Source organism: Chiloscyllium plagiosum, unplaced genomic scaffold (genome assembly GCF_037043375.1).
Source record: "Chiloscyllium plagiosum isolate Xiang-an unplaced genomic scaffold, Cpla_swu_hap1 HiC_scaffold_4, whole genome shotgun sequence".
Classification (NCBI taxonomy): domain Eukaryota; kingdom Metazoa; phylum Chordata; class Chondrichthyes; order Orectolobiformes; family Hemiscylliidae; genus Chiloscyllium; species Chiloscyllium plagiosum.
This window is the reverse complement of record NW_028270142.1, coordinates 88,707,306-88,735,030: the sequence shown is the minus strand read 5'-3', so window position 1 is coordinate 88,735,030 and position 27,725 is coordinate 88,707,306. Positions and strand designations below refer to the sequence as shown.

Below are 27,725 nucleotides of genomic sequence, written 5' to 3'. Positions count from 1 at the left end.
AGATGGAGTTTAATTCAGATAAATGCGAGGTGCTGCATTTTGGGAAAGCAAATCTTAGCAGGACTTATACACAAAGGTAAGGTCCTAGGGAGTGTTGCTGAACAAAGAGACCTTGGAGTGCAGGTTCATAGCTCCTTGAAAGTGGAGTTTCAGGTAGATAGGATAGTGAAGGCAGCTTTTGGTGTGCTTTCTTTTATTGGTCAGAGCATTGAAGACAGGAGTTGGGACATCATGTTGCGGCTGTACAGGACATTGGTTAGGTCACTGTCAGAATACTGCGTGCAATTCTGGTCTCTTCCTATTGGAAAGATGTTGTGAAACCTGGAAGGGTTCAGAAAAGATTTACAAGGATGTTGCCAGGGTTGGAGGATTTGAGCTAGAGAGGGGCTGAACAGGCTGGGGCTTTTTTCCCTGGAGCGTTGGAGGCTGAAGGGTGACCTTATAAAAAAGTTTATAAAATTATGAGGGGCATGGATAGGATAAATAGACAGTCTTTTTCCTGGGGTTGGGGAATCCAGAACTAGAGGGCATAGGTTTAGGGTGAGGGGGGAAAAAAAAGATATAAAAAGAGATCTAAGAGCCAACTTTTTCACACAGAGGGTGGTACGTGTATGGAATGAGCTGCCAGAGGAAGTGGTGGAGACTAGTACAATTACAACATCTAAAAGGCATTTGGATGGGTATATGAATAGGAAGGGTTTGGAGAGATATGGGCCAGGTGCTGGCAGATGAGACTAGACTGGGTTGGGATATTTGGTCAGCATGGACGGGTTGGACTGAAGGGTCTGTTTCCTTGTTGTACATCTCTATGACTCCTGCTGATCTAAAATCCAAGTGGCCACAACTTGCAATCCAGTAAAAATACCTTACACATTGAAGTGCTGTTATCCAATATCTTTGCAGTCAAACAACAAACTACCAATACACTACAATGTAACTTGTCAACAGCTTTGCTGCCTATGATGCAAAGATTGATAGATAGATAACACAATTACAACACCCTACAGATATGAACAGCACTTTAAAATTTACAAATAGTCAACCCTCTTGCAGTGCCACACATGACTATGGAGGGGGGGGGGGGGGGGGGGGGAGTTATAAAAGGCAAGGGATGCAAAGGAGATTTTGAGGAAGTGGTGTTCATATCAATGATAGCGGGCACAGACACTCAATGATATAACCATCAGGAAAGAAAAAATATGGACAGTGGTAGCTGTTGATGGGTGGGATGATTATTAAAGCAAAGAAAAAAGGAGGAAATAAGTGAAGGGGATTGCTAGAATCTGGAAACCTCCCAGAAGAGAGTTTAGCTTTCCAAAGGAATATGGGCACCTGTGGCCAAACCCAGGATCTTTTGCACATCTCTAACCACATTTGAAAGGTGGTAGTGAGCTGCCTTCTTAAACAACAATACTAACAGTTCTATTAGGATCTGAGTTCCAAGATTGTGACCCAGCAACAGTGAAGAAATAACAATTTGGTTCTAAGACAGGATGGTATTGGGCTTGGTGAGAATTTATAGGTGATGTTGCCATGCATCTGCTGCATTTGTCTATTATATGGTGAGATCACAGGTTTAGAAAAATGCAGTCAGAGGAAGCTTGATAAGTTACTGCAATGCATCTTTTAATGGCACACGCTCTCGCTACTGTGAGTGAATAGTGTGCAAAATCAAACAGGCTGCTTTGTTCTGGATGGTTGAGTTACTCAAGTATTTTTATAGCTGCACTCATCCATGTATGCTTCACTTGAGTGAACTAGATGGTGGAAGGCTTTGGGAAGTCAAGAGATGAGATACTTGCCACAGAATTCAGAGCTTCTGACCAGTTATCATAGTCACAGCATTACATTACTGGCCCAGTTTGAAACAGTCACTGTTTGGCAATTAAGATACAAAAGTATTACTTATCAGTGAAACCCTAGCCAGTTATCCAGGTCGTGCTGCATTTGAACAAGTGCTGCTTCAGTGCCTGAGTCATTGTGAAGCGTGCTGGATATTGTGCAATCAAACATTTCCACTTCCGACATCAGAGAGAAAATCATTGATTAAGAGAGTTGATCTAGAACACCAACCCGAGCATCTAGGCCATCTTATGGTAGGATTCCTACCTCTGGATTGAGAGATCCAGGTTCAAGTCCTCTCTGCTCCAAAGTTGGTACAACATCTGAACAGATTGATTAGAAAAATAATTTAAATAAAGAAAGAAAACCTAATGGATCTGGGGTACTGAAAGGTTAGGACTCAAAGCCCATCTGCTCTCGATGTGTGTAGTAATATCAATTAACAATAGGTTTAATAATAAAAAAAATACCCTGAGAAATAGATCAGTGGTGGTGTGGCTTAGTTAGTCCTGCCTAATAAACAGGAGATCAGGAATTAAATTTCAGTTGGACCATGTTAAAGATGCATCTGTCCCACATGCATCTTAACAGGCTGGTGAACTAACTATAAACAAGAAACAGGTCAGATTTCAGCCAAAACTTTGACTAGAAAACATATACCCAGAGGAAACTGGGACTCTTGTGGTGCATTGGTAGTGTCCTACTTCTGAGCCTGGAGGCCTGAGTTCAAGTCCCATCTGCTCCAGTGGCGTGTAATAGTTGATTGAATATATCTACCCTAAGAAATTAGGGTTCTTGAGGCACAGTCCTCATGACCCTTCCTCTGGAAGAAAGTTCTAGATTCAAGTTCTAACTGTGCCATGGGTGCGCCATCACATCTCTGAACAGAAATAGATAGCACGGTGGAACAGTGGTTAGCAATGCTGCCTCACAGCGCCAGAGACCCGGGTTCAATTTCCACCTCAGGCGACTGTGTGGAGTTTGCACATTCTCCCCGTGTCTGCATGGGTTTCCTCCGGGTGCATCGGTTTCCTCCCACAATCCAAAAATGTGCAGTTTAAGTGAATTGACCATGCTAAATTGCCTGTAGTGTTAGGTGAAGGGGTAAATGTCGGAGAATGGGTCTGGGTGGGTTACGCTTCAGCGGGTCGGTGTGGGCTTGTTGGGCCGAAGGGCCTGTTTCCACACTATAAGTAATCTAATCTAAGGTGAACCAGAACAACTACCCTGAGGAATTTCTGAAGATCCCAGGACATCACTTCAACAATCATCTTACTGTATGCTTCCACTGCGTGTTCTTTCCCCTCAACCCTAATTTCAGTTTAGCTAGGGCTCCTTTATGTCACACTCGGTCAGTAATATCATGTTGTCAAGAGCAGTCACTCTTGCCTCTGGAATTTCATACTTTTGTCCATGTTAGAGCAGAGACTGAAATAAGGGTAGAGTGGAATGGCCCTGGCAGCACCTAAACTGAGCATCTGAGAAGGGATTATTGCCAAGCAGCTTATTAGCACTGCTGAAGACTCTTTCTATCATTCTAGTGAGAATCAGTAACAAATCCCAATAGGATAACAATGGGCCAGGTTCAAATTTTCTTGCATTTTGTGAAATGACATATTTGGTCATTTTTCCATATTTTTCAGCCAGCCTTCCGCTGATATAGTTTTAATGTAAAATAAAATCTACTGAATGGACAAAAATAATCATCCTATGAAATTGTTTTGGACTTCTAGCATAAAGAAAGTACTGGTAATCTATTTAGTGTCTACAGCTTCCATAAAAGCAATGATAATAAGAAATGAAATTAAAGCACTGGTATTATTATTCACACATCTACGATCGCGACGTGACTAAATTGAAACCAGATATTTATGTCCAGCATCCTTTCATTCGCAGGAAATGATGAATATGACTGAAACATGGGTGATCAAAGTCTGCCAAGAAAAGCCACCTTTACCACCTGCAGTACATTATGGCTACATTCTGGAGGGATAAAAACTACAAATGCTGCCTCCAATTTGTGGCAACATACATTGGAACTCTGTTTCAAACAAAGGCTGCTTTGGTGGATTAGCCACATCCACGGGATGGAAGAAAGTCACACTCAAGGCTGCCAGTCAACCAGTAGAGCATCTAAGACTCAGCTGCAAAATGCTTGCAAGTGTGACATGAAGGTTCAGAACATTGCTTTTCAGAGTCATTAGCTGGCTGAACAATAAAATAAAAAATGGTGGCACCTCCCACAGACTTATTTACACAATTACTGGTAGGTACAGCAGCTTGACAAAGGGTCCCAATATCAGAAACAACTGTAACATCACTTGGTAGCAGTACGTGCTGCATGTGTGCCAAAACCTGCTTCTCAATGATTGACCTTCACAGCCAAAGTACACTTAAATGGATCTTTTGCTGCATATCTGTTATCTCTTGGAGATGGAAGGATCATCAGCGTTTGGAAGGCTTTGTCCAGCACAGTTTATGACAACAATATTAAATAGATTTCACTGGACTGAACTTCAATCCGAGTTCAAATAGATAAATGTGTCAAAAATTCAAAGATATTGGGACCAGAACCAAGAGCTTGTACAAAGCCATGACATTCTTTTGCAATTGCTCTACAATGACCCAACTGCCTGATAAGATAAAACGCACACTAAAAAGAGTTATTGACATACAAATGGAAGCGATTCTTCACTTAGCTACATCTGTTTTTTGGTTAAGGGGAATCAAAACAATCAATAAAGCTCTCTTTCATAATTAAGGGAACCACAGTTTTGGCTATTAACACATGGATATCAAAAGGTGACAGTCTGACAACATACCAGCCAACAGATTAACACATGTTCATGACATATACCAGACTTAAGGTCTTTCTGATAAGACTGATAACTGTAAGGCCATGGACAACCAGCAAGTTATCAATAGCTGTGATCAATTAAAATTATCCTGAAACTCATGACCTAAGAACTTTCTCAGAATTCAAAATAGTAAAATAACACCTACTTCCACAAATTGTCTCATCGTACATATCTTCCCAATCTTTTACCTTCTCATTGGAGGAAAACTACTTAAAATACACTAGTCAGATTATGCAGTCCTGGTCCAAATGCATGTTTCTTGTGGAATAGTCGCACCAAGGCATGAGGTGATTGACTAAAAATAGACAATTCTAATAAGCGACGAACGTCCACAAAGACATACAAAAGTATGTAATTAGATTCACTACACTACAGTGTGGAAACAGGCCCTTCGGCCCAACAAGTCCACACCAACCCTCCGAAGAGCAACCCATTCCCCTACATTCACCCCTGACTAATGCACCTGACACTACGGGCAATTTAACATGGCCAATTCACCTAACCTGCACATCTTTGGACTGTGGGAGGAAACCGGAGCACCCAGAGGAAACCCACGCAGACACAGAGAGAATGTGCAAACTCCACACAGACAGTTGCCCGAGGCGGGAATTGAACCCGGGTCCCTGGCGCTGTGAGGCAGCAGTGCTAACTACTGTGCCACCGTGCCGCCCCTGTGGTTTGTTTTTAATTTCTTTCTGTGGGGAGTGTACAGGTGGAATGGGGGCAGGTTGGATATTGAGCTCTTCTTTCTTCAAGAAAATCACATGGAATTGTTTTACAATGCACTAAATGCGCAACTGGGATTTTTATTTCCATTGATCGATCTTAATAAACAGGATAGGGTTTTTGTTTTTAAACTTGTATTTTTGGTACTTTGTGGATCAGAACATGCAATCTCCTGAAAAAAAAAAGAGAAACCTCTCACCCCTCACATTCAGGACAATTACGTAATGGTTAGATTAATGGAACTAGTAATCAGAGACAGACAAGTAATCTAGAGTTAAGAAATTTAAGGCTATTACTCCATATTTTAAGAACATGAAGATATACAAAGCTATTAAAAATGAGCCAATGTAAAAAAAACTTGGCTTACGAACATCTTTAGAGAAAGCAAACCTGTTTTCTCAATCTACTTCGAGTGGGTATGACCCTTCCCCTCTCAAGTCACTCTATTGAATTAAAATCATTACAAGAATAAAAGCATTGAAAACAGGTAATGGTTCAGCATTCCCACCATCTGACACCCAAATATTCATTCTGTGGTTCTTGCGCATCAGATTCCTTGCTGATTTTCTCCCCTATGTATTTTCGGTATTTGTGAATAACTGCCTTTGAACAAACTGACTTGCTAAGTCACTTCAGAAGGATAATCAAGAATCAACCACATTACTGACCATTTGGAGTCAAATGCAGGTTAGACCAGGCAGATTTCCTTGCCTCAAGAGCAGTGAACCTAGCTATGAGATTAGCTTTCAACTCCAGATTATCTTTATTAACTGCATTTAAATTCCACCAGCTCCATGATGGGATTTCACTCATGTGCCAAAAATATTAGCTTGGTGTTTTGGATTATTAGTCCAATGAGATTACCAGAATGTCACCATTACCCCAGACATCTAGCTCTCTCAACAAATAAAAACAAATTGGTTGAGAAACACAGCAAATCTGGCAGCATTTGTGGAGAGAAATCAGAGTCAACACTTCAGGTCCAGTGACCCTTTACTACTTCTCTACCACTATTTGAAAGTTTACAGAATACTCTATGGAAACTTCACATCTTATTCACTGATAAAGCTACCTCCAAAGAACCTCAAGTACTTTCTTCAATGACAGAATGCCTGATGAAAGCATCTTAGAAACACTTTTGTTAGATTAAAAATGCAAACAATTTGTTGTTGAAACTCACTTTCCAGGAAGGTACAAAGCTGTTCACTGTTACGCAGTCACACAAGCCCGTACAGTTCATCTCTTAAAATCTTTTTTGTCCACTTTAGAGTCACTGGCATGCTTTTAAAACCTCCTTGCGTTTACTACCTGAATCTGCAAAAATATGATCCCTTACATTTATCCTCCCTACAGCTTTGGCTTCAAAATGAAGAAATCTCCAATTCAGTGGAGTACTTAGGAAATGCTGCAAAATAGATTGGATACTCACCAACAATACCTGCACCCCCCACCTCAGAATTTTGATAGCCAAAAACAGCTAATTTCTAACAGTTTCTTACATCACTTAGAGCTTTCGTTCATTGAAGTACCTTTATGTCTCTGCAATGCAAAGATCTTTAAAGTAGCATAATAATTACAAACACTTTGAACCACAAATTTTAGACATCATTACAACAATGCGTAAATGTGTAAAGACAGTATGTTGTACTAAAATTTAGTAAAATTCAATGTCAAGTATCCAACAAAGAAAATGCTTCAAAATTAAAATTGTTACTGGATAATTTTAAAACTTGGTTCATGTGAAGGATTTTTAATTTATGGCAAAATATTGTTTGTACTTTTAAATTGTCAATTTGATACAAGTTTCACCTGATCGTCTGCTCTAAAAAATGAATGCACCTCTCAACATTAAAGAAAAATGGTAAAAACCTCAAATCTTGATATCTGTGCTTTGTCTTGATTTTCTGTTTATGAGGAGGTTGGGAATAGCAGGGGTGGGGAGGTGGTGTCTCAATTCATGAAACAAGAAGCACTATATTAAGGCAGCAGAAAGGATGAATAGCATGATGACAGGGCTTTAAAGCACTCAGAGCGGGGATGGTAAAAGTGACAAAATATTGATTCAAAAGCCAAAGTACAGTAACAGTCAGGAACTGTTTCAAAAATTACAGGTAAAGAAAAAAGCTTCACAAGAACAATGTAAAATAAAAAGCTAAAAAGCACACATAGATGTCTGACCCCCAAATAAGTGCTCTTTATACAAAGGTACAGAATGTATGGAGAAAACTGAATTAATTGCAGGCATCAACTGAACTTGAAGGAAAAGTAAAACAGCTAGTTAAATTCTATAGAGAAAACACTGACTTCAGTGGGATGAAACACTATCCACAATAAATATCGCAAATTCCAAATTCACTAATTACTACACCAACTAACCCATGAGTTGAGCTTGCAATATGGTTCAATTACTCTTGATCAAAGAGGTGTAATACATACACAAGGACTTTGTCTCTGCAAACAAAAGCCTTGCATCTTTTCTGAATCACCTCAAAACACAGTTGCCTTTTCCCCTGTAGTAATACAAATTGTTGAGACTGTTTGAAATTTGGCATTCGGTGTTTGTCCTGATGAGTGCAAGACAACAAGCTTCAACAGCATACATCTCTTCTTAGGAATAAACAAAAAAGATAACAGAAATGAAGAAAATAATTAAAGATGGGTGAATTGAAGATCGCAAACTTTGAACGTTGAAAAATGTTAGTCGAAAATTTGATTGAAAACTTTAAAAGGATGATTCAATTTGTGGGCAGCACGGTGGCACAGTGGTTAGCACTGCTGCCTCACAGTGCCAGAGACCCAGGTTTAATTCCCACCTCAGGCAACTGTGTGTGGAGTTTGCATGTTCTCCCTGTGTCTGCATGGGTTTCCTCCCACAGCCCAAAGATGTGCAGGTCAGGTGAATTGGCCATGCTAAGTTGCCCGTAGTGTTAGGTAAGGGGTAAATGTAGGGGTATGGGCGGGTCGGTGTGGACTTGTTGGGCCGAAGGGCCTGTTTCCACACTGTAATGTAATCTAATCTAATCTAAAAAAAAAGTATTGGACAGTGGAGTGTCTAGGCATTTTTTTTATCTATATGGACTGCCAGAAGGCTGTTGATGAACCCTCTCAAAAGAAACAACTAACCAAAGTTGAAACTCATGGAACTGGAAATTATTAACTTGATTAGGAAATTGGTAGCACAGCAGCAGACAGAGGGTAGGTACTCAAAATGCTGAGGCTGATTAATACTAGGTATCCCACAAGAATATGCATTGGAGCTTCAAGTATTTGCTGCATTTTGACTGATTTGATGATCAAATTCATATTCTCAACTTTACTATGACACAAAGATAAGCAGTGCAATACTGACAATAATTGTATGAGCACATTGTATCAAATGGATCCAAAAAGGACAGAACAGGGCACTGCCCTTAATAATGAAAAGCTAGAAATAGTGTAGACGCAAAGAAAATTATTAGATTATTAAAATGTTGTGAACAAATAAAATAATCAAAAAGATAATGCAAGTATGGTGTTTATATCTAGAGGACTAGAATACAAAGGGGGTAGAAAGTATGCTTCAGCAAAACCCTGTTCAAATCCCTAGTTAAACCACATCTGGACTAATGAGTCATTCTGGCATCACACATCAGGGAGAACATACCAGTCTTGGAAAGAGTGTAGTATAGATTTAACCAGAATGATACTGGAAAAATCAAAGATTAAATACAAAAAAAGATTATACAAACCGGAATTTAAAGAAAGGTAAAGGAGCAGTTTTTCCTCAACATTTTCTGCATATCGTACATTTATTGGATAGCTTTTGGACTAGGTTAGATAGCTTATGCATTGACAAAGAAGTCAAATGATATAGGGAACAAGCAACAAAATCAGAGGCCACAATCAGATCAGTTACAATCTCATCAATGGCAGAGGAGACTCAAGGGCCCAGAACAGTCTACTCCTGCTCCTAACTTGCACATTTGTATAGACTGGAGTGAGGAGGCTTCAAAAATACTACCTTGTTTCAGTTTTTTAAAAAAGTGACAGCACATTTTTGTTGCAGTCTTCTCTTTACTCTTATGTTACACCTTGGAGAAATTTAAAGTTTCTCCATATAATCCATCACTCCTTTACACATTTTTGCTTTTGTATTCTTATGGCTCCTTCCATTTTTCAATACAATAAGTTGGTTGCTAGAGCCCAAAATTTGCTTAACAATACAGGAGGCCTCAGAGAAGCACCCTCAACCTAACCATCTTTAACTGCTTCATCAATGGCCTTCCTCCTTCAGGAGTGAGTTAGCTCAATGACAGCTGCAGAGTGTTCATTACCAATAGCTCAAAGGAAGTAGTCTACACCACATGAAACAAGATTAAGAAAACACTGAAGCTTGGGCTAAGTGATAGATAAAATTCATGTTGATACACAAGTGCCAAACAAAAATCATTTCCAGGAGAATCTAACCAATAACCCTTGGCAGTCAACAGTAATACCATCAAGTGCCCTAAAGGGTAGGATTTCCTATTTTTCACAAACCATACTGTACTTGCCAGAAAAATGCAATGGCAACAAGACCCAGTAAGATGGTAAGTACTCACTAGTAAATGACTCCTCCTAAATTCCCAAAATCTGGCTTCCACCATAGAACACACCAGATGGCCTCCTTCTTTAGAGACCGCAATTTCCCTTCCCACGTGGTTAAAGATGCCCTCCAACGCATCTCATCCACATCCCGCACCTCCGCCCTCAGACCCAACCCCTCCAAACGCAACAAGGACAGAACGCCCCTGGTGCTCACCTTCCACCCTACCAACCTTCGCATAAACCAAATCATCCGCCGACATTTCCGCCACCTCCAAACAGACCCCACCACCAGGGATATATTTCCCTCCCCACCCCTCTCCGCCTTCCGCAAAGACCGTTCCCTCCGTGACTACCTGGTCAGGTCCACGCCCCCCTACGACCCACCCTCCCATCCTGGCACTTTCCCCTGCCACCGCAGGAACTGTAAAACCTGCGCCCACACCTCCTCCCTCACCTCTATCCAAGGCCCCAAAGGAGCTTTCCACATCCATCAAAGTTTTACCTGCACATCCACTAATATCATCTATTGTATCCGTTGCTCCCGATGCGGTCTCCTCTACATTGGGGAGACTGGGCGCCTCCTAGCAGAGCGCTTTAGGGAACATCTCCGAGACACCCGCACCAATCAACCAAATCGCCCAGTGGCTCAACATTTCAACTCCCCCTCCCACTCTGCCGAGGATATGGAGGTGCTGGGCCTCCTCCACCGCCGCTCCCTCACCACCAGGCGCCTGGAGGAAGAACGCCTCATCTTCCGTCTCGGAACACTTCAACCCCAGGGCATCAATGTGGATTTCAACAGTTTCCTCATTTCTCCTTCCCCCACCTCATCCTAGCTTCTAACCTCCAGAAACTCGATCCCCTGACCTGTCCGGACTTGTCCGACCTGCCCAGCTCCTTTTCCACCTATCCACTCCACCCTCTCCTCCCTGACCTATCACCTTCATCTCCTTCCCCACTGACCTATTGTACTCTATGCCACTCTCTCCCCACCCCCACCCTCCTCTAGCTTATCTCTCCACGCTTCAGGCTCTCTGCCTGTATTCCTGATGAAGGGCTTTTGCCCAAAACGTCGATTTTGCCTGTCCTCGGATGCTGCCTGAATTGCTGTGCTCTTCCAGCACCACTGATCCAGAATACAATCTAGAGAAGGTCAGGAGTTGATGAAATACTTTCCTCTTGCTGAATAATCACAGCTCTAACACTCAAGTCTGACACCATCCAACACAAATGAGAGGTAAGTCACACCATATAAAGTCACTCCCTCTACCAGCAATGATTCCTGATTGAATCTAAAAACTTTATGCAGAATCACACTCTACGACAGCATTTTCCAAATTTACAATCTCAACCTAAAAGAAAGTTTCAAATAACTCAGCACGAATCTCCTCTCAGAGCAGCATATCTGAGAGGGTCCCTACCCTCAACTGGGTTTGAACTAATACTTCAAGTCCCCAATATCCCTTCCTTTCAGACATTCAAGGAATACAACTTGCGCTCTTTTTTCTGTAAATAAAGAGAGGTTATAATGTAATGATGAGCCATGAGGTTATGCTGCAGGTCTATACAGTCCTGATTAGACCACAGTTGGAATACTGTGTTCAGTTCTGAACACCTCATTATTGGAAAGATGTGGAAGCTTTAGAGAAGGTGCATCGGAAATTTACCAGAATGTTGCCTGAACTGGAGGGCAAATCTTACAAAGAAAGGTTGAAGGAGCTCGGGCTTTTCTCACTGGAGTGAAGTAGTATGACAGATAACTCGATAAAGATGGGCAAGATGTTGAGAGGCATAGATAGAATGGATAGCCAGAGACATTTTCCCATGGTGGTATCACAATGGGCATAATTTTAAGGTATTGGAGGAAGGTTTAGGAGAGATGTCAGAGGTAGGTTCTTTGCACAGTGAGTGGTTGGTGAATGGAATGCACTGCCAGCAGTGGTGGTAGAGTCAGATATATTAAGGACGTTTAAGTGACTCTTGGATAGACATATGAAACATGATACAATGAAGAGCATGTAGGTTGGTCTGATCTTAGAGTAAGATAAAAGGCCAGCACAACATCGAGGGCCGAAGAGTCTGTTCTGCTCTATGAAATAAAGACATGCCCTTCCCTTTGATCACCGCTGCAAACTGGCCACGCAGGGTTTTTTTTTTGGCAAGCCTTCTCTTAACTAATCCAGAGTTGTTTGCGATACCACACGACGAGGATATTTAACTATTCGGACAGGGCTACCCTAATTCACTGGGGTTCCGCGTTGCTCATTCTCCAGTCGCAGTCTGGTCTCCTCCCGCAATTACTCACCCAGTAACCGCTGTGATACCTGTCGAGCCACCGTGGACAGGCTCTCGAGGCCGTCAAAGTAGGAGTTCAAGATGGCGTCGATGACGAAGATGCAGGGGACCCGCAAGGCCACGTCCAGGACCCCGCGGAGGTGACTCCCCATCGACAGCCACTGCGCCGACATGGGTAAGCACCGGCAGCGCTGCGGCCCGCTCACCACAACGTCCGCTGCTGGCTGACCGGGTGGCTCGGCCGGCCGGCCAGCCAGCCGGCGTATAAGTGTCGAACGCCTTTTTATCTGGCTGGCGGTAAGTCAGCTGTCGGCCGGGTGTCGCTGTCCCGCCGCGTCTCTCCGTTTCCTCCCCATCGCCCGGGCCACCCGCTGCCTACCGTGACTCCCACTCAACGCGAAAGGCGCGTCACGTAGACTGACGCGTCACAATCGGATGGAGGGTGATTGAGGAAGAAGACGCAGTGACCTCACAATCACATGGAGGATGGAACGTTCAGCGGGATCGCCCGCGTGTGAGGGACACGCACAGAGTTCTGAGTTTGCGTAGATACCTTAACATCGGCCTAGGCTATTCCCACTGTGGTTCCTACTGGAACTTTGTCACGTGACCGTGTACTCTTATTGCAGCAATGTTTGGTGTAACTTGCGAGCGGATAGAATCAGTCATTACGGCTAAGCAAGAGGCAATTTAGACCACGAATACATGTACAGAAAAGTGTAGTCAGTCCCTCTTTCCAGTTCTACCATGGAGCATTGCAATTTTGTCTTCCAAGAGCTCTTTATGAAATCATTTATTTTTCGCTGCTCCCAACATCCCCAAAGTTTACAAGTCTCAAGTCATTGACATTCCCTGCCCTCATAAGGCAGCAGGTCTCAGGTTATTGACATTACTTGCATACAAAAAAAGTTCTTCAACACATTTTCCTGGATATCATTTCCAAAACCTTAAACCTATGTCCCGTATTCTTCCCTTCCAATTTTTCCTTAATATAGTAAAGAACATTCATTAGTGCTCATTGCTTCCATATTTTAAATTCATGTCTCATACACGTGATACTAAGAATAATCAAGAATTTGCTATTTGACTTCCTGCTTTGTTCCTGAAAGTCATTGATTCCAAAGTGCTGAGAGTTTAAAATGTTTACTAAATTTTGGAAAAATAAATAAGGTCTTGCAAATCCTGTTGAAAGCTGAATATTAATCTGTAGTTCACGGTTTCAATGTCGGGTGGAAATGGGTGTTGTCAACTTGCATAAGGTGGAGTTGGGACCAAAGGTTCATGCTTTGAAGAGGCAAGTGACAATTTTGAAATTGTCACTCCCTCCATTATCCTTTTATGTCCATCTATGCCATAGCAACCAGTGGCTATGATCTGAAATGCATAGTATTAAGGTCGCAGAAGCACTTCTACCATAACTTTCAAAGGGCTGTAAGAAGAGGATGAAGGCTTAGCTACAACAAAATCAAGTTACAGCAGATGCTGAACATCTGAGACGAAAACAGAGAGTACCAGAGAAACTCTCAGCGGCTTGGTAGCATCAGCAGGGGATAGAGAAAAACAGAGTTAATGTTTCAAGTCAAATATATTTGTATGGCTCTTATATGGAATGAGATCAGTGTGATTAGCAAGATTTTCTTGCAAAATGCTGGAATGGACTTGATAGATTGAATGGCCTTGTCTGTGCTTTAACTATTCTATAATAGAATAAAGGATAGAAGAGGGGAATAATTAGCTCCAACAAAGAATTAGTATAATAGGTTTAGCTGGTCTTATTTTGTGCTGAATCATTCTATGATTGCACAACTCCAGTTATGTCAATTTAAAATTCGTTTATTGATAACTCATTCCAATTGTATTACTCTGTTGCTAGATTATTACATCAGCTCTTTTGCATTGCACAGTACTCACATATATATAGAAGCTAAGTTCATTGTAAGTACTAACTCAGAAAGAATAGTTGGTATGCTTTATATTAAAATGTATTCCATGATCATTTTGGATGTTTATTCGTGTCATTTTGCTCAGCAGGTAGCGTTGTTCAGTTTATGGAAAAAGAGCAGGTGACTAGGTCCAATTGGATGGCTATTTGAAAAAAACAGCACAATACATAAGACAGTCCAAAGACTAATATCACACTGCTCCCAGTAGCAGAAAAAAAAATGCAAGTAACAAAATCAAGATGAAAGAGTAGAAAGCCAAATTTCACTTCGAGTCATAGAGATGAACAGCATGAAATCTAACAAATAATTGCCAGAGGTAAGCATTAGAGAGCCAGTCAGAGTGCAAACATTCAATGCTTTCAACAAGAGTTGAAACACATGGCGATTTAGGATCTGTGTTGACCAGTTGTCACCTTGATCATATGTGCACATCTGCACACACACCTGGGCCTTCATTGCAGGCAGCTGAACAGGAAGACCTCACCACCTGCAGAAAGATCAGCAGCTCCAGAGGCCCATAGTTCCTCAGCAAGAGAAATGTTGATTCGCAACAAATTACTATGTCAAAGAACGCACCATAGGAATGCTATTCCCCAGAAAAGAAACATCAATGCAGCATATAGCAGATGAATTGACAAGAACAATATATATATATAGTACCATTAGGAGACTTGCATGATTCAAACAGTATATATAATATGCATAAACAAACTGACAAAAATGGAACTGTCTAAAATAAACACACTGGCAAAAAAAGAAAGAAATTCAGATGCTGGACATCTGAAACAAAAACAAAAATTGTTGGAAAATCTGACCAGGTCTGGCAGCATTTCTGTGGAGAGGAATCAGAGTTAATGTTTCGTGTCCAATAACCCTTCAACAGACTGTTTTGTTAAGGAATTTTAATATTCTATGTAACATATTTATTAGGTAACTTGGAATTGTAAAAGATATACATGGAATTTTTTAAAAGAATGATGTTTGCAAGTGTATGTAATGTACTGGCTAGCTTGCCAGAATCATGTGACTTCTACTTCAGCTGTGAAGGCCTTTGCATGCAGTCCATGGCAGACATCAAGCACACATCACTTGAAACATCTACGTATAACTGACCTGGCTGCAAAAGGAGTACTTGTTAGAACATACCCAGAAAATGAGATTACTGCTATTTACCTTCCAGTAAGTGCAGGGTTAATCTTCTAGGCCCCACAAGAAAATCTCTCCTTCACCCCACGCTTTTCCTCTTACTTTCCCCAGTGCTGAATCAACTCTCATCTCAACCATGGAACTTGCAGTGGCTACTGCAGTGCCAAATGCATCCTTATTTGCCAATTAGGTGGTTCTTCCCACCTTTATTAAACAGGAGAATGATGAGGTCAGTTCATGTTAGACTTAGGACTTTAAAAGAACAGGTCTCATGCTGCACAGGACTTGATGCTACTGGCTACAAGCTTCATGCTGCAGTTATACAGGGCCTTGGTGAGGCCACACCTTCAGTACTGTGTGCAGTTTTGGTCTCTTAGTCTGAGGAAGGACATTCTTGCAATTGAGAGAGTCCAGCGAAGGTTCACCAGACTGATTGCCAGGATGGCAGGACTGACACATGATCAACTGGGCTGGTATTCGTTGGAATTTAGAAGAATAAGGGGGGGGGGGGGGGGGATCTCATAAAAACATATAAAATCATAATGGGACTGGACAGGCTAGATGCAGGAAGAATATTTCTGATGTTGGGGAAGTGGACAACTAGGGGTCACAGTCTAAGAATAACTTGTAAGCCATTCAGGACTGAGATGAGAAAGAATTTCTTCATTCAGAGAATTGTGAATCTATGGAATTCTTTCCTATAGGAAGCTGTTGGGACCACTTCATTAGCTATATTCAAGAGGGAGCTGGACTTGGCCCTTGAAGCTAAAGGGATCAAGGGGTATGGGGAGCAGGCGGGAATGAGATATTGAGATTGCATGATCAGCCATGATCATATTGAATGGTGGGGCAGGAGTGGCCTACTCCTGCATCTATTTTCTATGTTTCATACCAAGGAATTAAAATTAGGGACTGAAGAACGGTCACTGAACTTGGAACTCTGCTTTTTCTCCACAGATGCTAACGGACCTCTTGGGTTTCTCCAGCAATTTCTGTTTTGTTTCAGGTTACCAGCATCTTTGTTTTATATTACTTTTTTTTGTTTGTTTAAAACAAATGGCTGAGATTAGACATCTTTGTTAGTGAATTAATAAAATGCAATCATGTGAAACTTCATACCATGATAACTTTTCCTCCTAAAGTTAAATTCTATCTTGTTCTATGTACTACGTTCATGTTATGTCCAGATAGATTTATAAAAAGTATACAAACGTGCAACCTGCAGTAATAGCAGGTGTGAACCAAACACTTAGTGTCATAGAGTCATAGAGATGTACAGCACGGAAACAGACACTTTGGTCCATTTCATCTGTGCTGACCAGATATCATAACCTAATCTAGTCCCATTTGCCAGCACTTGGTCCATATCCCTCTATACCCTTCCTATTCATATACACACCCAGTTGACTTTTAAATACTGTAATTGAACCAGCCTCCATCAATTCCTCTGGCAGCTCATTCCATACATGTTGAAAAAGGTGCCTCTTAGGTCCCTATTATATCTTTCCCCTCTCACTCTAAACCTATATATTCTAGTTCTGGACTCCCACACCCCAGGGAAAAGACTTTGTCTATTTACCTTCTCCATGCCCCTCATGATTTTATAATGTCACCCTGCAACCTCCGACGTACCAGGAAAAACAACCCCAGTCTATTCAGCCTCTCTCTATAGCTCAAACCCTCCAACCCTGGCAACATCCTTGTAAATCTTTTCTGAACATTTTCAGAAGGAGAAGAGAATTGCTTGCAATATTCCAAAAGTGGCCTAACCAATGTCCTGTACAGCCGCAACATGATCTCCCAACTCCTATACTGTCAAAATAACCATTTAAGCTTACTTCTTACTCAAACTCCTTTTTGTGGCATGCCTATTCTCAACCACTCCAAATGAAGCAATTTAAATGTCTGCAGCTCTTGCAAACTGCTCATGTAAAACAACTTAAGTAGGGTTAATAATGCAGCAAAATTGTAGTTAATAAAATGCCTGAAATTCAGAGACAGTGAAGAGGGCAGAAATTGATAAACTTATGCACTCCTGGCTGGCATTCTCCATTCTACCATCCCTCAACTTTAGACATTGAAAACTCTGCTGCCTGTCTCTTAACCAGCACCAAATCGTATTTCATCATCTCCCTTGTGCTCATTGATCAGTATTGACTCCCAGGCAAGCAACACCTTGATTTCAAAAATATCATCCTTGGGCAGCATTTAATGCTCCCATTCCAGGAGGTATGTTCAAAGGTGGGGTGACAAGTGGCTGCACAGGGTGGAGATCCTGCTACCTTCCTGTCTCTCTCTCTCTGATTAAATCCAGGATTGTGAATGATCTTTCTGCCAATTGAGGCCCTAGAGCAGCCAGTTGATGGCCCCTTTAGGATTCAGTCTGCAAACTCTGGTATTGGACCAATGGCAGGAGAGACACTTGCCATATGTGATGTTGTTTACGGCCTAGTTTGCAGTCAATGCCCTGATATTACATCCGGACAGAATTGGGTGGGGGATACATACGAGGAATCACTTTATGCCGTTCTTTCAATATAATTTTCTTCAGTTTGCCACTGAACTTCTTGACATGTCCACAGTTCTGCCCTTACACATCTTTTGACATGGATTACTGATGAAGGTGTAAGTAAATTGCTGACAGCAGTCATGGCTTTCATATACAGTTACAAATGGAAAGCTGTCAGTCTTCAATTGCCTGGCAGATCTTTCGGTACTACTTTTGTCTCACTGGTGGAGATCCTAGAACTTAATGTTGTCGACCGAGCTGTGAGCTATAGCCAGTTAAGGAATAAATGCCCTTCAGGCTCCTGGATGTTGGATTGGGGGAGGGGTGGTAGAGGGTGTCATAGCTTTGGCTCTGGGTGTTGTTTCCTCCTTTGCTCCACTGCCGTTATTACACTCTGCCTCTGGCTTTCAAATGTTTCATGACTTCGCCCTTCCTTAGCCTTACGTTTTCCAACCACATCACTCTCTGGGATATTTGTAAGCTTCTAATTCTCATCGCTTGACCACTTTAATTTTAATCAGACCTCTCCTGGCAACCACCCCCTTCAATCATATAGACTCTATACTCTAGGATTTGCTCCCTACACTGTCCTGTTTCTGTTGCTTATATATCTGGAAGGAACTGAAAGGGTTAATATTTGGTTGCGTGGGTAAGCACCGCCTACTGTGATAATGTCACAAGGACTTGTGGAGAGAGTAAAGTAGAATTTCATGAGAGATAGATGTAAGGCTAGCTTTTCCCAGCAGTCCTTACCATAAAGTAGGGCATATTCTTATAATGTGTAAATATGTGCGGAGTTGCAATGAACATCTTGTTTACTCTACAAAACTCTTCTTATTAAACTAGAGAATGGTTACCATTGCACATGTGATCACATAAGCCCCTAAAGAGCCCACACAATTAGAAGAAATGGACAGAAAAACACATAACTTGGTGGTCACCATGGGATCTGAACATATAATTTAGCAATACCCATGCAAACATCCTGTAACCCAGGACACTTCAAGAAAAAGATACTATTGATTGCTAGAATAATGTAGTCCCTGGTACAAAGGGGAAACTTTAAATAAAGCATTCATTCAGCCCGAGAAGATGAGAATTTAAAATATAACCTCGGAATGGGTGCCACTGCCATACAGCATAGATATCAGAGCAAGTGAAAAAAATGGAACGAAAATGGCCAGAAGAGAAACCTACAGGGTAATTAAGAGAAATGAGCAATTGCTATGAGAAGTAGGAAATCCTCCATTAAAGCTTTAATAAGTGGAAATTCTAAAGCCACTAAATTATGGGAATCCCCGATCGCAGCAGCAGCAAAAATTGGGAAAATGATCCAGAACAGTAGCAAAGCACAGGAGAACTGCCATTACCACGAAATAAAAATCTATAAAGAACATAAATACCCAATAATGATTGAAAGTCATGGCATCAGAAATAGTATTGCGAGGAATAATAAATTTCTGTTTAATCAATTTGATTCATAAATTATCAACTGGACATCCTAGAGAGAAAATGCTTGAAGTATAGAATATCTTCTAAACTGGGGGTCCTATATCAGAAGCTGTATACGTTTGAAAATATAGTGGATTATGTTATTACTTGCCAAGGAAGAAAAGAAGAAACATACACTTTTGAAGAGATACTGAAAATCATAACAAATAAAATTCTAGAAAGGACAAGACTAACAAAACAATGCTTATATTATTTAATGAATTACTTCTACAGACTAGTGGAGAGATGCGACTTAAAGAGAATTAACGTTTGTCATTATTGATATGTCTTTGTCATTTTATTACAGTGCAAAGAAGACTTGACTCAAAAGTCTTCAGATGGTGAGTGAAGCAGAGGTGCAGAAGCATCACTTATAGGAGAAGATCAAACCTGGTGCAAGACATCTTCAGAAGTATCAATTCTTAAGGTATAGAACCACAAACGACACCTGTAATACACCGATCCAGATAACTGGCATTAAAAGCTCTGACTAATGCTGGAGAATAATAGGCATAGGCATAAATATCTATTAACACTCAAAGTTTTATTGTAAAACAATCAGGCATTTCAGAAATGTGCTGAAGCAGGACACAATCACAGAAAAGCAAAAGACCCATACAAATATATAAATGAGGTGGACGAGTCTCCAGCAGAAGGCAAACCCAAATTTTCCTAGGAGAAACCAGTGGCCCAGAGTCAAAGAACATCTCATGAATCCCAAGTTATACAGTGGAACAAGTATAATAATATCATTAGATAGAAAGTCTTTATGACAAAACACTGCCTACAGCTGACAGATATTTAACTACATGGTCCGGGAGACTTCTCATTTACATTAAATGTATGCAAGAAGTAACTCTCCAATATTAAATACCAAACATTAAAAAAACCTTAAAATACTTCACAACCATGAATTCTCATTCCTGAGTGGAAAGACATGTATTTACCTCAATCATCTTTAAAAGCTGGAAGAGGTTAAACAATGAAAGGTCAAGAAACAGTCAATCAAAGAATGACTAGTCAAGACTCAGCCAATGAAGGCATAGCTGATCAAAGATTTAACAACACTGTTAGCTCCTGACTGAATCTTAACAGAAACATCATAATCTCCTGAAGTTAATTATGTTGGAATAGGAAGTTTTATCATGCCATCAATGAGCTGGAAAGCTGTGTCCATATTGATTTGGTGGAAATGTCTTCTATTACTACCAACTAATGGACTTGAGATTCTAATTAACAACAAACTTTGAGAAAGAAGGAAAATAAAGAGGCAGCAACTGAACGGCAGAGCCAACTTGGGACAACTGAAGCATCTGCAACTGAAATGATTGGAACATTGCACAGTGGACACCTGGTTTTGAAAAATACAAGTCACTTATTAGATGATGAAATGACGAGGAAGAGACAGGCTCAAATGTTCTTATATTCTTCATATTCTTCTTATGTTTCAAAGTTGATTCCTCAACAACCATAAAGCAATGTCAATAAGAAGGAATCTAGTAATTGAAAAATTGAGCAAGTTGATTTCACCAATAATTCAGCAGCAGAAAGCAAATTAGAAAGTCCAAATTATTCAACAATTTAAAATAAAAAAACCTATCTACTTCAGCACAGATTTAACTCAACTTGAAGATGTGATGTATAAAACCCCATGGAAACAAGTACAGGGGATAAAGGGTTCTCCAGTTCAAATCTCAGATCATTAGGAAGACAGTTCAGGGTAACTAACTGACACAACAATTTACCATTCTTCCAAGTTTGAAGAAAAAAAATGTTCTCCAGATCATCTGAATTTGAAAAGTCAAAGATTTGGTTCAAAATGGGGTAGCTGTAAATGTAACTATCTAAACAAATATTAGGTAACAGAAAAATATCTGGGTGGGGACAGTGAAGTGCTGTTGTATAAGGATCTGAAAAAATTAATGCTTGATTGAGTTCAATAAATCACTCTTAATTGAGCCAACCTGATTATGTCCTAACTTGGTGGGAGAATGTTAGAAACGAAAATCGCTTCTCAATAATCGCTCTAGACAAATTCAGGAAAACAAAGTTTTATTAACAAGTCAAGTCTGCAGAGTTGGGCACCCTTGAAGAAAAGGCGCGCTGAGGCTTACAAAGTCTCCCATTATATACAGTACAAGTCCCTCCTCTCCTTGGCTCTAACAAGCCATGAGGTTCACATTCTTAAAAACATCATTATTCTTATCACAAAGTCTGCAACAAATGGCTCCAGAGTCTCTAAAGTTGTTGTTTTTCTCACCCTGTAGTCTTATCAGTCAAAGACTTCAATCTGTAACAGATGTCTCTCGAGTCGTTCCCCTATCCTGGAGTCTTATCAGTCAAGGACTCATCCTTCCCTGCCTGTGTTAATGGTTTCATCAATCAAGGGCCTGTTTGTTTTTACTCTGCTCACAAATTGTCAGCATTCTGCACAATTTAAACTAGCCAGTTTGTTTTTACTCTGCTCACAAATTGTCAGCATTCTGCACAATTTAAACTATTCTACTTTTGAGTATATAAAATGTTCTAGAAAAGAAACAAAAGTTTTGTCTTTTATTATAGATCAGTCTGTGGTCCAGGCACATCTTAAAGTTTAAACCGAAATTACCTCTCACAGAGAATAAAAAGAATTTTGTGAGAGCCAGAATTTTTTTAATAGATATTTTTATTGAGATGAAAAGATCTTTTCTTAAATTAAAAAATTACAACGATTATAAACCAAGATAAAACACTTCTCTAAATATATAACAAAACAAAACGCAAACAAAACACAACTATACTCATGTGCAAGACGAACAAATCAGTAAAGGCAATTAATAAATAAATAAAACAGCTCAACACAACGAAACATTAGCTCTTAATCTACAAGAGTATTGAGTATTACACATGAATTTATTCGAAATCCTTCCTTCAAGGGTATCAAGTTCACTAAGTCAGATCATGGCTACACAAAAGCCCTAGTTAAGATGGCAGGTAAATCAACATCCAGATAGTCCAAAAAGGGCTGTCATATTTATAATAATTTTCAGTGTTTTGGTGTACATATTCATTTGAAAGTCCTAAGGAATACGTTTCATGACTAACCTACGCCAACCCGGCAGACCTGGGGGTTTTACAGAGATCCGTACTCTGTGATAAGGTTAGTGATCCCAAGCAAACCTTTGGGCCTTGACAATAAAGCAAATAACTCTTATACTTTGGAAAATGTCACAATGTGAGGACAAAGTGCATGCTATGATTGAAATTTCACTCAGTAGGGTTGTTCAGCCTGAAACCTGTTCTCAATTATTTAAATGCAATTCACTTATTTCAAGAGCATGGCCTCATTTTTGATCCTAGGTTTCCAATCGGAATAAAGTCTGTCACTTAACTATGACACTAGAGATTAGGTCGAACTTTATGATTTTTGACTCTAACTGATGAGGTACGTGCTGCACAGCAGATAAACAGTTGCACCCTTGCAGCAGTAACATTTTCAGTTAATGAGTAACTGGAAAACTTTGAAATTACAGCATTGTCCTGACCCTGAAAAGATGCTAATCAGAAATTAATTGGCTTTATGCCAATTTGCTATGTTTGTACGGAAATAAATGTGCAATACCTGCAGCTGCTGATATACGTGGTAAGGGTAGAAAGTGATGCTGAGAAGGAAGATCATTTCACAAAACATGAGCTCATTTGGTTTATGATACATCAAGATATCTTCCAGGGGATAAAGTCACAGTCTGCTGTGTTTTCATAGTGCTTTTGAAAAAGTACATTAATTCCCAAGAATGTATTAAAATCACAGGATTCCAAAGGGTGACCAAATGAAAATTAACTTTATTGCATTGAAGATCCAAAGTACATTAATGCTTTATTTATTTTCCACACCACACTTTATACATGGCAAGTAGCTTCAAATTGAGGGGTGATAGATATAGGACAGATGTCAGAGGTAGTTTCTTTACTCAAGAGTAGTAGGGGCGTGGAACCCACTGCTTGCAACAGTTGTAGGCTCGCCAACTTTACGGGCACTTAAGTAGTCATTGGATAGGTACATGAACGAGAATGGAATAGTGTAGGTTAGTTTGGCTTCAGATTGGTTTCACAGAGTGGCACAACATCGAGGGCCGAAGGGCCTGTACTGCACTGTAATGTTCTATGTTCTATTTCCATACCAAAGGCTGTTTTTAGTGGATGGATTATATGCTTAGTTAAAAATCACACAGGTTATAGTCCAACAGGTTTAATTGGAAGCACACTAGCTTTCAGAGCGTCACTCCTTTATATGCTGATTCACTATCACCTTCCCATCCTCTCCATCAAGAAATACTGCTAATTATAATGGATGGGGTCATTCCACTCCCACTGGACATGAGTACTTGATGGGTCCATTTCACTTGTTTGAAGAATACCAATGATGTGCTGTTCTAGTCAGTTTCTAAATGAGAAACATAATTCCAGGATCACATTAGTCAGATAAATTAAAATAGCCTTTACTTTGAGACAATCCCTATAGTTCAATGGAAATTCAGTTAAGAATTCTGTGTTACACATACTTTAAGAATTCCAGTACCCCAGTACACAGGACATACACAGAAAGTCAGTTATAAATATTTTGCAACAGCAACTCACATGTAGAATTGCCATGCAACTTTTATTGTTTGCAACTGCCAGTTACCATTTATACCTCTTCAATGCAGCTCCTTTTACAGACTGTACAGGGATCAGAGGAAGGAACTGAATTAGTATGAAAAGAATACGCATCTGAGCTGCTCCAGGTTCATCTCAGGCAATCGTCTGATCCACCCTGTCTCTGGTCTGGAATTTCTAGCGCTGCTGCCGTTCAGGGGTGTGACATTTGGTAAAGTAACTTCCTGATCTCTTACCTTAAGGGAACTGAGAATTCATATTTTAATTGCCTCAATTCCTAAGGGGACTGGGGAGAAGGAATTAACAGTGTAGGGATTTCCCTTCCCGTATGTTTACCAAACATCAGGTTCTATAATTTTGGTTTACAGAGCATCCAGCCCACACCAAATCCCCCTCCTCTTGCCCACACCACCCCAAGAAATACCAGCAAAGGCGAGGTCCTTACCTTCCAGGTCTTTCCTAAGTTTTTGAATTTTCTGTGCTATCTTTGATATCTTGTCTAACGATTCATGCTGGTCGCCTCTTTTCCAAAACAGGAAGACTTTCCTTTATCACTAGCTACTGTGTCGATTCTAGTACATCCCAGAAGAGCGAGTTGAGGCAGAGGTAAGATTGATCCAGGTCATGGTCAAATATCATGGATAGTGACAACCTGTTAATTGGTCTGTTTCTAATGGAATGCTCCAATTTACTTCAAAATAGTAAATTGATACGATTTAACCAGTCGATACATTCGGAGACTCAGGGAGAGGAAAATCTCAACAAATCTCTACGTATTAGCACCTATGCTCTTAAAATTGCCAGCAATGCTCTGAATTTACATTGCTTATGCTCTGTTTCCTCCCATTTCTGAACAGTGTGTCCTGACATTTAATAAATCTTCAGCTCATGGCCAATTTTCTGTAATCTCTCATTTTATGGCATTAATATCCTATCCTTTCATATGAATACAAGGGCTGGAAACATTGAGAGGTTGGTATGTGGCCCCAGCTGGTCAAAATTACACATTTGAACCTCCCGATTGTTGCAACATTGCCCATCACTTTTGAACTTTGCATTCCTCATGTCACAAGATACGTTCTGTAAATTTTTTTAAAAATTGGATCACTGTCTTTAATAACTTTAATAACTCTTCAGAGAGTGATCAGGCTGATCGAAATATTTTGTCATTTGGAGGCAGCAGGAGAGAGTAGAAACAAGAAATTAACAAGCAGCAAATTATTTGTGTTTCATTGAGAAGTGGCTTTCATCTTCCATGAAATCAAATAACTGAAACATATTCTGAGAAACATAGTGGCAGTCTACCTAAGTTGTGAATCTTGCTCAACATTAATGAAATTGAATCTTCTTGCTCAGTAAGGGCAAGATGACAATCAGTACTCTAGTGGGTGACCTCTGACATCTGGCAACAGTGATGTCATCAAAAAAGCTAAGCAAACTAGCACATTGAAGAATTCTCACAGACAGCAAACTAGGCAGTAACAAACAAGTTTTATTTAAACTTTTTTAGAAGTTAAAAAAAAGTTGGGATGTTGATGTTTAATTATAGTAGAAAGGGAATACCACAATTGGGATTTTATTCACTAGAGTTTCTAAAAATAAGTAATCTCATTGAAACATATAGGAATCTTCAGGGCTTGACGGTAAATGCTGAGAGGATGCCTCCCATCATGGGAAAGTCTCAGACCAGAGGGCAGAGTCTCAGAATAAGGGGGTGCTAATTCAAGACTAAGATGAGGAGGAATTTCTGCTGTCAGGAATTGAGAGTCTTTGGGACTCCTTGCCACAGAAAGCTCTGGGGGAAGAATCCTTGTGTATGTTTAAGGCTGAGATGGATAAATTCCTGAGCAATCAAGGATTATGGGGAAAATGCAGGGAAGTAAATATGAGGATATTGGATTAGTTATTGAATGGTGGAAAAGGCTCGAGCGTCTGAATGGCCTATTCCTGTTCATATTCCTTATGATTTTATGGTCTTATAATTAAAGTTTTTTAAAATCTAAGACGTCTTTAATATTTGTTACTAAAACGCTTTACATTTGTTATCACTTGGAAGCCTTAAGTTTTGATGGATTGTGGACAAAACAATTTATTTCAGGTTTTATGGATATAGAATAGTTTCTTTAAGATAGGTAATTGACAATTCACTATGGACCTTGGAGATAATCTTTTAGCAATACCTCCCAGAAATCGCATGATCAGTGATGACTGCTTATATTGCTGTGGAGTCTGTTGAGTTGCTTTGAACAGTAACTGGCCTGGATAGGTGCTTGTTTTATCTGGTACAGATGGAGGAAAGCCTGTCTGGAACAAGCTGTTCAGCTGATCTAAAAGAAACTCTCCAAATCAGTTCAGACTGAAATGTATTTGTTCTTTTGAAACAATGATTCAAAGAACATTTTAATATTGGACTCAATGAGTAAACTGTGTCTGCAAGACTTCAAACGCAACTGTGGATTGTTAGTGACTACATGTATCAACAATTGGAGCAGTGGGCTTTATAGTTTTTACCTTTAAGAATAAGACAATAAGACATACGAACAGAAGTAGACTATTTGGGTTATCAAGTTTGCTTTATCATTCAATGAGATCATGGCTGATCTGACAATCCTGAATCATTTTCCTGTCTCATCCCCATAATATCTGATTCCCTTCCTGATTAATAATCTACCCATGTCAGACTCAAACATACTAATGACCCAGCCTTTACAGCTTTCTACAGTAAAGTATTCCACAGATTCATTAGCATCAGGGAGAAAAACAATCCTCGTCATCTCTGTCGTTATTGAGTGATCCCTTACTTTGGGATTATTCCCTCTGGCTTAAACTGTCCACAAGAGAAAACAACAACTCCCTGTCAAGTTTGCTAAAAATATTATATGTTTCAAAAAGGTCTCCTCTCATTCATCTAAAGCCCAATGAGTACAAACTGAAACGACTCAATCTCTCCTCATAAGAAAATTTCTCCATATTCAGAATCAATCTAGTCAAACTTCTCTAGACTGCCTTCAATTCCAATAATTTTCCCTTAGATAAGGGGACCAAAACAGTTCACAGTTGTCTAACAAAGACCTTGAATATATTTAGCAAGCCCTCTTTTTTTTACACTCCGTTCTGTTTGGAAAAAAAGCACCAGTCCACTTGCCTGTCCAGTTGCCGGCTAAACTTGTACGCTAGCTTTATGTGATTCCTGCAGGAGTTTCCCCAGCTTTGTGTAGTGTTTTCCCATTTATACAATTTTCAGCTTTCTATTATTCTTAACAAATCTCATAACCTCACAAATTTCTACACTATATTCCATCTGCCAAGTTTTTTTCACTCACTTTACTTGTCTATATCCTTCTGCAGACATTTTGTGCCTAAACACCTGGCTTTGCATTTATTTTGTGTCACCTCAAACTTGATGTAGTGATTGTAATGAGGTCAGCCAGTTAGACCTCATAGAATATGAGTTCCCTGATTGGGGCTATTCATCTGGTCCAATCAGGATGCCCTGACAGATAAGAACAGGAATGTCAGTCTGGCTGTGAGGGAGCTGGATCTATATTGAAGACTCTAGATGTGTAAATAAAGGGTAACCCAATGATGGGATACCAGCCTCTTTGGAGTTGTTTCAACACCTGCCTTTATGTATAAAGTCCACAATCCAATTGACTTTATTAACTACTTTCACAATCTTCAACAATTTGTACAAATGAATTCCCTCGTTCCTTT

The 27,725-nt window shown here is 40.1% G+C and overlaps 2 protein-coding genes across 2 annotated transcripts in view; both read right to left on the bottom strand.

Annotated features, from left to right (window-relative positions):
• The window catches only part of rnf139 (ring finger protein 139), a 28,153-nt gene extending 15,342 nt beyond the window's left edge, over window positions 1–12,811 (bottom strand). The window contains exon 1 of the mRNA XM_043688252.2: window positions 12,298–12,811. Coding sequence (XP_043544187.2) covers window positions 12,298–12,460 — 163 coding nt within the window. The 5' untranslated portion in view covers window positions 12,461–12,811. The remainder of the gene's footprint in view (window positions 1–12,297) is intronic.
• Window positions 12,812–20,143: 7,332 nt separating this feature from the next.
• Window positions 20,144–27,725, bottom strand: part of adcy8 (adenylate cyclase 8 (brain)) — a 123,609-nt gene continuing 116,027 nt past the window's right edge. The window contains exon 18 of the mRNA XM_087986461.1: window positions 20,144–20,872. Coding sequence (XP_087842587.1) covers window positions 20,838–20,872 — 35 coding nt within the window. The 3' untranslated portion in view covers window positions 20,144–20,837. The remainder of the gene's footprint in view (window positions 20,873–27,725) is intronic.